At 44.3% G+C, this 11,167-nt stretch overlaps 1 protein-coding gene across 1 annotated transcript in view; it reads right to left on the reverse strand.

The window, feature by feature from the left end:
• Positions 1-2,328, reverse strand: part of MARCHF11 (membrane associated ring-CH-type finger 11) — a 32,434-nt gene extending 30,106 nt beyond the window's left edge. The window contains exons 1-2 of the mRNA XM_062617668.1: positions 1,806-2,328; positions 604-759 (exon numbers count right to left, since the gene is read on the reverse strand). Coding sequence (XP_062473652.1) covers positions 604-759; positions 1,806-2,096 — 447 coding nt within the window. The 5' untranslated portion in view covers positions 2,097-2,328. The remainder of the gene's footprint in view (positions 1-603; positions 760-1,805) is intronic.
• Between the last annotated feature and the right edge of the window lie 8,839 nt (positions 2,329-11,167).

Raw genomic sequence — 11,167 nt, forward strand, 5'->3', positions numbered from 1 at the left:
TATTGTGATAGTGTTAAAAGGGAGATGTGGAAAATGTTACTGCACATTTCAGCTTCTGAAAAACAAACAAAACTTAAAGAACATTCTGCTATTGTGGATCATGCCAAGACTGAAAAGTCAACTCCATTTACTTTTTTACGGTATATAAATGCGCAGGCAACAGTTTCCCTTGCCTCTCTCCTCTGGACCCCAAGCTGGAATGAATGAATGAAATCAACCTCTGACTGAATCTTTAGCAAATCTTTAGAACCTTTAGACATGTTTGAAGTTTAGAAAGTGAATCAGGGAGATTCAGGTTATTCTGTTATGTCTCAGTATGACTTATCTAATTACAGAATTTCACAACCTCTGAAGACCACTTCTGTGGCAAGCCAAATGCTAGAAGAACATAACAATCAAATGACTGCATGTTTTAATATGTCTTAACATACTAAAATAATCTTAACAATTAGCTTCAAGTGGGTGTTGGTGTATTTTCCAAAAACCTTGAAATAAACACAAGAATCATTTTGGTCTTAAAAATAACTGGAAAAACACATTTTTAAAAGAAAAAACAGCCAAGCAAACAAACAAAAAATGCAAACAAACAAAAAAATGAATTACCTGGCAAGGCTTTTTCATTTTAATTGCTATAACATGGTATCTGTAACAGCAGAGTTCACAGGTCCATGATCCTCTTTCACTGATCCACTTTAACAGGCAAAGCTGATGTGTGTATCGTACTGACCCATCACAGCGGCAAGGATTTAACAGTTCACCCTGAAAAGGCAACACAGAAACATTAATTTTAAAGGAATCTTTTCTATACAGATATATTCCCAACCAAACTTTTTAGTGGTCTGTAGCAATGAACTGGTCTCAATTTCAGTAAGTGAAAAACCATGTATTTTTGGCTATAAAAATGGTCACAAATTAAATTGTCTTAAAACTATCCAGGTACTCCTAATGAGACAAAACCAGATAACTGTCTATGCATAGGTGAAGTGAAAGATTACTGTGCATCAAGCCATAGAAGCATTAGCCCTTTCAGATACCTCAGATAGTACCCAAAGTAGTTATGCATTTCTCCAACAGTTATTTGCAGTCATCACAAGGAAAGAAATGGGTGACATCACAGAGAACCCTGCTCTTGGAGCATGGCTCTGTGCTGTACAGCCAGACAGCCCCAAATGATGTAACTGAACACTTCCCCCAGCAGTGCACCTATTTCTAGATTATACAGATCAGCTATTCTCTTCTTTCCTTGAGAAGATTTTGCTTAGCTCAACTACAAGACAAACTATAAAGCCCTAGTTATAGAACCATTGCTGATATTGTGTATTGTCTGTAATGAAGAAGATACTTGGAGGTCTTCTCAACATTATCTGTAAGCTAACACTCTCATTTTAAAGTCTAACAGAAACCTGAGAGATTCGTACTGTTCAAAGTCCCTGAGGGGAGATCCAGCGAGCGCGAAGGCACGATGATGCACTGTGTGCAAGCCATCCATCGCAATCTCTGAATTCTCCCAAAGCTCTGCGCCGACTCAGAATTGCCCCAAGCGTTTGCCACAGCTGAGGCTGGCTGTCCGTTCGGCCGCCGACACAGCAGAGGGCTGCTCCAGCAGGGCATGTCTGCAGGGGGCTCTCCCCCGGGGGCAGGCAGCGGCTCTCGGCCTCTCGGGCAGCGGGGCGGGGACCGGGCTGGAGGCGCCGAGCCCTGTCCGCGGTGCTGATCGCTACCCGCTGCCTCCGGGAGTAGCGGGCATCGGTGAGAGGGGTCGGTCCGTCCGCTCCGCGCCCGCCCGCCTGCCCGGCTCTCCTCACCTGCTCGGGGCCCTGGAAGCAGATCTTGCAGATAGGGCCGGCCCCGCCGGGGTGGCTGCCGCTGCCGCTCTCGCTGCTGCACACCGAGCGGGTCTCGGGCTTGTCGCCGCCGGCGGCCCCCGCCTCCGAGCAGCCCCTCCGGCCTTCGCCGGTGCTGGGGCCACCGCTCTCTCCCTCCTCTGGGGTGTCCCCGCTCCCCTCCCCTGCCCCGGCCGGCAGCTCCAGCGGGGCGCTGGGGTCTCGCTGCGGCTCCGCGGGAGGGAGGACGACACTCCCCCCGGCGCAGCTCATGGCCCGGGGCACCCGCTCACCCGGGGCGGGGACGGCCGAAAGCGACGGATGGCGGCGGGGCGGGGTGGGGATGTATGGAAAGAGAGTGGCTGGGGTGCCCTTCACGCTGCCAGCGGCCGGGAAGGTGATCCGGCTGGCGGAGCGCGACGAAGGGAGGCGGCGGGCAGCCAGAGCCGCCCCGGCGGCGTGTGCGTGTGAGGGATCGTGAGTGTGGCGCTGCAGGGGGGTGTGTGCGGGGGGGGAGGAGGGAGGCCGGGCCCACCCGTGTGTCTGGAGGCGGCGGGGCGGAGCGGGTAGGAAGAGGGGCAGGGCCGGCGGGGTCCAGCCGCCAACGGTCGCCCCGAGCGAGGGACCGCTACCCGGAGCGAGCTGCGGCGGGAGGGGAGATGAGGGGAGGCGCGAGTCGGGCACTGCAACCGCTGCGGTCCCGCAGCGCCGAGGCGCCTCTTCCGCCCTGCTCTGGGTCTCCGGGAAGCAGCCACCCCAGCGCCCTCCCGGCCCCGCCAGCCCCTTCCCTCCCCTGGCAGCCAGAGGGGCATCTGCAGCCCCCTGTACCCTCTCCCTCAGCACCGGCTCCTCACACGGCTACCCTCTCCTGCCTCGCACTGGGCGCTGTCCTTCCTCCGCGGCCCCCGCCTCGGCCCAGGGTCTGGCCCTAGCCGAGGGCAGTGGCAGAGGGTTTCTCTCGCCCTGCCCTTGCACAGACGCCGATCCCGCTGGCGGTCACGCCACCCCAGTGCCCACAGGGCTCCTCGGCCTGGCGCCCCAGTGCCAGGGGACCCGGGCCCTTAAGGGATCTTTTCACTTTATCGGGGGGTTTTGCTGCGGAAGGTTGCACTTGTGAAAGCTCAGCAGAGCAAGTACTCAACAGTTGTTCTTTGGGTGTGAAACTGTAGTCCTAGGCTTTTGTGGCTGGCTTTTTTTACTGCTTTTTTTCCCCAAACTCATTACATCACCTCATTTTCAAAATTAAATCTGCTAAAAGCATCATGATCAAATACCTTCTAAAAAAAAAAAAAGCAAGCATTCAGTGGTTAGAAATTCGTTAAAGTTTGGCTGGGGCTGCTAAAGGGAAGCATGTGTGAATTTCAGCATCGAGTATAACACCAGCGCACATTTCATCTCGTGAAAATGACAGCAACTGTCTGCGCGGGGAAAGAGAATTAAAAAAACCCTCAAGAAACAATTGTGAAGCCATATGCTCTCTCATAGCCACATTTAGATCCAGAGCGTGATGAAATCACCCATCTTCTTCACTGGCTGCTTCATACATAGTCTCAAGATGAGGGTGGACCTGGGTGAGCTCAGCTGCTGCCTTCACCAGCCACGTGTTGGTAGTAGTGGCTTTCTTGGTGTGGACATTTTATCAGGACACCAAAGAAGAATACAGAACCGAAACGGGACTCCTCAGTGCTCATCATGTATCCATCTCTCTGGAGAAGCTTGCTGAGCGTACACGGTCATGGTCTGACCTCTCAGCCTGGCTGGAGACCAGTTTGGGCATTATGCTACTTGTGGGAAAGCAGCAGCACCCTGTTGCAGGAGAGTGATGTTCAAACTGATTGGGGCAAGTTGCAGTTAAAGTTTCACCCTTTTGGTGTTCCTGTGGTCAGCATCTATTATGGAGGCCATGTGATACATACACTAAGAACAAAGAACACTACCGCTGCGTACATCTTTGCTCTAAAAAAGTGCATATTCAGATATGCAATAGTGGAATAAGAGATATCATTATACCCTTTCTCATCAATGACTAATGCCCATCTTCATGAAGATCTTTCTTCTGGTGGCTCTGCATTAGCACTGGCCATTTAGCTTGGCATTAGGACAAGATGCTCCAACCCTAAAAATACTTTTGTTCACAAAGTGGTTGTTGAGTAGGTAAGTAACATGGATTCATCCAGATTTGGTAATGTAAACCAAAAAATGTCACATTGACATTGACATTTTGACAAGCTACAGACACGTATAATTTTTTTTCTTAGCAAATAGAAGGTGTTGCCAGAAAGACTAAACAGAATTGGAGACAGAATTAATCAAATAGAAGAAAATTATAAGAAAAGAAGGGGCAATCACAACCAATGAAAAACCAGGAAATGTCAAAACACCCAGATGAATACAAAATACCAGGTAGAAGAGAACTAAGGCAGCAGCAGAAGGAAAAGACAGTGGAACTAAAGTAGTGAAGAAGTAAGTGAATGCTAAGATGTTACTCATCTGCACCAGAGGAATACAGTATGCCCTTGCCATTTGCTGTATGGGAGGGGTTATGCCATTTTTCTTTCTCATCCTTTTGTTTGTCAGCAAAAAAATCAGTAAATAACATGGCTTTAGGAAAAGATATAAAGAGAAGATAAAAATGTCAACACAAAAATGGAATGGCTCCCTAGTGACAGAAAGATAGACTTGACTATAAAGAATAATAGAGTGTGTTAAGAAGGTCAATTCTTTCTACTGAATCTTGCCCAAAATAAATGTGTAACACGACTTAAAAGGGAAGACATCTAATATGAATTAGAAGAATTTTTCTTTCACATGCATGCAATTAATTTGGAGAGCTGTTTGCTAGCGGGTATTCCACAGACATGAGTTTTTTAACACATCGCCTGTTTGCATGTCTACCAACAGCTACTGGCACAGTAGCTAAAGCTATAGATCCCCGCGTTTCAGAGTACATGAGAGTTGTTGGGCATGCTGGGTGGGGGTGGGAGGAGATGCCGGCAAAAGAGCAGAAGGGGTGGAGAACATTCTATAACACAGCCTCCAACCGTGGTAGCGTTCAGCCTTCTGCTGAGCGAGAGAGGGGGACAGGAGCCAAAACCAAAGATGGAAACGGAAAGAAAAAAGATTTAAGGCAGGAAAGGATATTCTGCTTCGTAACAGCAGTAGTGTAGGTGGTTGGTTGGGAGAAAGAAAAAGAGAGAAGCTGAAAACAGGAAGAAGTAATTTGTGATTAAGAGAGTGAGCTGGAGCTGATGGGATTTATGTTCATGCACAGCTTTGCTGCACACCCCTTGAACAACCTTGGGCAAATGACCTCAAGTGGATTGAACATAGTCACCTGGTACCTACACACAGGCAGCAAGTCATACTGCCAGCCAGGTGTCCAACAGCCTCCCAAGGACTGTGGCACTCAACTTCTCTTTTGGGAACAGCAGGACATTCAAACTGGCACTAGGCTCCCAGTTGCAGGCACATCTCCCTTAGTCTCTCCCTCTGTCTTGTTCTCTATGTAAAACTAAAACAGTGTTTGCGTTCTCTGTTCTTATTCCTGCCTCTTCCATTAGAATCCGCAGTATTTTACTGGCAGATTCAGGACATATTTGTAGAGTCTTGATCTTGGCTGAGGTACCTAGGCATTATAACAAGACAAATAAGGAGCAGTGATACAGATAAAAATAACACTGAGGTAATAAGGCTGTGGGGCAGTGAAATGAATAGAAGTTTCAGCAAGCAATGGAAAAGGCAGAAGAATCACAGCCCCTGAGAGAATGGAAGTTGTCTCTCCTCTATTTTCCTCTCAGTTCTACTCCAGGTACGTTCTTTTTCCCACTACGCCAGTTCAGCACTATGCAATTTTTTCCTCCAAATAAAATAATGGAAACTCAAGCAAGTATTGCTGTATGGGCTTTCCTTTTTTTTTTTTTTTTTTTTTTTTTACCTGAAGACAAACAGCTTAGTAGAATATCCAGAAAGAAAAAACAGAGGAAGGTGTTTGAACAGTGGGAAAAGGTTCAGGGAGTGGACAGAACAGTTTGGGTTTTTTTTTTTAATTATTATCAAGATAAACATTATGTAAGGAAAACGTTGCACAGGAATAATGTATGCAGGTAACATACTACTCGGGGGATGTTAAAAGAATGGAAGCACTGTGCTACTGCATATTTAGAAACCAACCCTGTTCTTTTTTTCTCAGAAAGTTCCATGATGCATTGGCCTTCACCATAAATGCAGTGACGGAACAGCTCAGTGATGGGTTTGTTCCATTTTGCTGCTTCCTGTATCCCTGAGCAAAACAAGATGATACAGTTTTAAAATATTAATAAAGAAGTAAAGAAAGTAATTGCCAGTGTATTACATTCAAAGCAATATGAGACAGTGGAAAGTGGAATTTACTTAAATAATAATACAGACATATAATTATTCTATTTACTGAATAGCGTGTATATGTTCCCTTCAGAATAAAACTCAGGATAGCAGAGATCACCTGTAAGCAAAAATAGGGCATTTTGGCTGTAAGTAAATGCTTCGGTTTAATTCTAAATGCATTTTACATTTAATGCAGCATAAAATGTGCTTCTGAGTAGTATCCCCACCTGTCAAATTTCCATGTTCAACTTTACTAGTCTAAAAGATCTGCACAGATGGTTAATAGCCATGCTATTGACTGTGTCTATTATTTGCTGGCTCGCTGAATGTGCCTGATTTTTGTTATGAGCACATGGTGATCCTGCAGCTAAAGCTTTTATGGTTATGTCAAACAATTAAAACTTCATGCAGACAAAAAAATATTTTCTAACAAAAATCTTTATTTTCACATTGCTCTCTTGCTTTTTTGGAAATGCATACCTAGGTTCCTCTCTAACCCGGTACTGCTAAACACTGATATATCTCCACATAGCAAAAGTTCCTGTGAGAGTTGCCTTTAAGCTGAGCTTCTGCCATTTGACACCCACATCAGCTACAGCTCCTGCTACATCACAGACTGTGCCTGACCATGGCCATGCCAACCTGGGCCCACCTATGGGACCACATTCCATCCTGGCCTCATCCCCATCCCCAGTGAGGTGTCTGATGCCCAGGGCTGGGGCTGCCGCAGTGTTCCCCTGCTGCCCTGGCTGCCAGGCCCTGCCATCATCTACCCAGGGAGCCCCCAGCACTCCTGGTACAGGAGCCCACAGTGCCCTGGCAGTTCTCTGTAGAGCCTTCTCTTCTGTATTGTCCAAGAAATGGTGATTGGCATTCTTTTCTTTTTACAGGAGACTTACGAAAACATGCACCTGCTAACTTTCTGATGTGCTTTCATGGATGGCAACATAAAAGTTTAAACTCTTTATTTTCATATAATTTTTATTCCTCAAACATTATCACACCATTCATAATGACTATGTTTTACCTGCTGAATTCCTGTGTTACTTGCCAATACACTGTTTTTCTTCAGAGCTGATAAGTAGTTTCAACTGTTTTAAAAATAAATTATGATTAATTTTTCTCCACCATGAAATACAGTTTCCTGTGAAATATTGTCTCCTTTTTGATCTTTAGTTGTTTGGAAGGGAGTTTTAACATTTTCCCATTTACCCGTTATTGAGGGGGAAAAAGCTTAGTATGACTACCAGAATGAGGTAATCTTTGTTTGCAAATAAATTTAGTTCCTTGGTTTATTTTGGAAATAGATCAGCTGTCACAGATTCTAGAGGGCGGCATCACTGAGTTAAGTTTATTGAAACAGAAATGACAGAATGTCGATTAGCTTTTCCATTACATGTTATGTGAACAAAAGCTACTGTGCAAAGCCAAAGTGGATTTATTTTAGTTATCAGCTGTACAGATCCTTTTTTATCTGGTTACAAGGAAATGAAAAATAAACTATATATAAATAAAAGCACTTTTCCTTGGATTTTCTTGCCTGTAAGGATCAGAATGACTAATATGTAGTACACGCAACCTCAAACCTTGAAAAGTAGAGGTGAGACATCAAAACAGATATAACAGCTTCCCAAGCCCTTGCCTATTGGCTTTTACTCCATTCTGCATGCCGCCAGTGTGTGTCTGACAACTTAAAAAGTTGCAAGCTGTCCAGTGTTTGTAGCAGGGCAGTGAAATGTGGCTTCCACTGCTGGTGCATATCACCATGATCTGAACCCTGGTGTGCTCAGCATTTCAGTACAAGGCAGGTCTCTCCCCTAAGCAGTAGCAGGCAAGAAGGAAACACAACAGCAAGTTTGCAATGGTGGGAACTGGAGCTCATCATACTTACACCATGGTGTCAAAATTCACACCAGATATCTATTAAATGAGAATGGATATTTTTCTTGATAAATCAAGCTACAAAGGGCAACAAAATATGTATTTCAATGAACTATTTTACTGGTATTTATGTGGTGAAAGGAAAACGGCATGCATCCAGATTTGAGATATTCATTCTGGGATGAAACAGCACTGGTCTGGTTGTTTCTCACACCATAGGCAGTTCTTTACTGTTTTTTCTCCAAAGGCTCAATCTCATTCTGGAAGTAAAAATATGAGCCCTGTGATTTGAAATAAAGAGCAGATATTCCACCTTGATGAAGCAGCAGTTGTAAATTTCTCTGTGTGGTCTGAGCCATAGAAGGTATCACAGCTATGATGAATCAGTGTAACTTACAGAATTACCTCAACTAGTGAGTGGTTTCTGTGACATAACTGCAAACTGCCAGATTTGCCTCTGGACTGAGTTCTTTGCAGCTTTACCACAAGGGACCTGTGGAAGTTATCTGTAATATAGCTGCTAAAGAAGAGACTAACTCCTACAGATATGAAAATTTGCTTCATAAGGGGCTCCAAACATTGATGTGAGTTGATAGAAAAGCTGGAGATAGAATTTATAATTTCAAGGTTGCAGCTTGAGTGTGCTTTTCTGTGAAATAATCTCTCATTCTCTTTATCTTGCTACCCACCAGCCCTCTCAGAAATGAAAAAACCCCATCCAAACCAAACCCCTATCTCATGAGATTGCCCGTGTGTGTTGGGAGCCAAAATTCTGCTTTTTGTAATAAATTTTGTCAGAAAGTATATAATTGTCACCACAGGCCACACTGGGTTAGTTTAGGCAGGTGTTACATCACTGAGGAGGGTCTTCTAGTCCTTACAAAATCCACTGTATTTGACAGTTAAATAATCTCTTTTCATTAAGACAGTTACATAAACCAGAAGAAGTGACGTCTTTTATGCTGCTTAAAGAAGAAACAGTAAATACCCCCTTCTTGCTGATCCCACAGTCCTGCCAGATGACTACCTTATCAAAATGAGATGTTAGCTAAATCTGTTGTTTTAGCCTTTTTTTTTACTTCATTTTCTTCCTCTGAAGACACTTGCATAAAATGTGATGTAATGCAAGAGCACGTCATCTGGTGTGGGAAAGGAAAAGGAAATGGTTGGTTTTGGTGGAAGCTCATGAGTGTTTAATCAAGGTCTGTGGCCTGAAATCTATAATAAAGGAAATGTAGGATTTCCTGTGCATTGGTGATCAGTCAGGTACTGAAGGATAGTTTTATGAAGGATCATTTACTTATGATACTGTGATACTTTGCAAGCAAGGTAGGACAGGGCAAGGACAGAAAAGGGAACCATAGGTATGCCTACAGTATGGTAACACCCAGAGGTGGTGTGTGGCAAGAGTTCTTGTCTTTGTTTGAACTCCTTTCATGCATGAACTCCCAACACACCAAGCGCACAAAGGGTAGAGCACAGATCTGTTAGATACCTGCTTCCTCCACTGCATGCTTTTTTGCTTTCATTCCAGAAAGGCATGCTAGGTTCTCACTAGCAGATATGGCTTCCTACTCAGAGTCTGTAAAGTCCCTGCAAAGAGAAATTGGACAAAATATGCTAAAGAGCTGCAGAACTGTGGTCATTAACTGCCCCTCCCTGGTGAACTGTGCATTGTCCAACCTTAACCTGAATGCTGAATTGAATAAAACCTCCTGCAGATATGAAGGTATGTATTAACTACAAACGTGACCCTTTTGAAGCACAGATGCAGGAAAATAATAGACTGCAGATGAGTCCTGCAACTGGTTTGAACACTCCCTGACTGCTAAAACTGCAAAGTGAAACATGCCTGAGTGATACTGGACATTGTGGAGGCACTGGGACAGGACTGGCTTCAGATCCAGTGGCAGACCTTTTAGTGCTCATCTAAAATCTGTGCCCTTTGGACACAAACTGTCACTGCATTCCTCTAAGACATTCACACAAGAGCTTGCAGGTATGCCATAGGACCTATAAGGAACCCATGCCCTTCTGGGGCAGCATCTGGAAGTCTGTAGATCAAGCAAGAGACCAAAGGACATTCAAAATGGTACCAAATACCTATGTGCATGCAGTTAATTAAACCCTGAATCAAACACCTAGAGAAATACAAGTGGGGAAAATCAGACTGCACTTAAGTACATCTCAACTTCTCACTGTTTCTCTAGACTTCATGAGAACTAAAGTGTTACCACTCCCACTTCTGTTTTGGCACAGTTCCTTTTCTCTCTGTCATTTGGGGTGGTGATGGTAGAGAAAGAGATACGTGGGCAATGCTAAACTGGGTGAACAGTTCCTGGATACAACTTTAAAATGTTCCTAGATTAAGCCTATTGCTAATCATGAATCTACAGTTCGTGAACTTGACCCTGTTCTCCTGGTAACAAACACTTCTTTCTTGTATAATTCCTTGAAACAGCAAGCAATTGCTTTCTTTTGTACATTTGATTACTAATTTCTTACCAGAACAATAAAAAACAAGTCACTTCTCTCTCAGCCCTCATATTATACTTTCATTTCTGTTGCCAAAGCATGCCTGGCTTCTGCTTTGTGTAGTTGATGTGCAGCTGTGGTAGGAAGCCACAAACAGTGTCTCTAAGAGCTGTGCTGCCAAGGGTAAAAGGACCCTGCAGGGCAGCTATTCTGAGGGAGCCATCCTAACTGTTTGGAATGTAGCAAATCATGTTGTGATGAGAAAGGTGCAGAATTAACCAGAAAAGTCTTCTTTTTCCAAACTTTTCCCATTGCAGGAAAGAAAGTGGCATTTGGCCAACATACACAAAAGAAATTGGTACTCTTTCTTGCTAGTTTGAAATGCAGCCATAGGCTGCTCTAGCTGAGTTATATATTTTTGGAGGCATGAGGCAGTATGTAAGTATTGTACCACATATTGCTCTTAATTTTTTTACCTGCTGCAATAGATGGGCATACTTACAAAGCAATCAATCTGTAGGATGCCTTGAGATTAACTAAAAGGGGATTTTTTTCATCATTAACAGGTTTGGTTTGTTTTGTTTTGTTTTTTTTTTTCCCATCATTTACATTAAGGACATGACATG

Source organism: Pezoporus occidentalis, unplaced genomic scaffold (assembly GCF_034315485.1).
Source record: "Pezoporus occidentalis ecotype Australia unplaced genomic scaffold, CSIRO_AGI_Poc_V1 ctg2, whole genome shotgun sequence".
In the NCBI taxonomy this organism is placed as follows: Eukaryota; Metazoa; Chordata; class Aves; order Psittaciformes; family Psittacidae; genus Pezoporus; species Pezoporus occidentalis.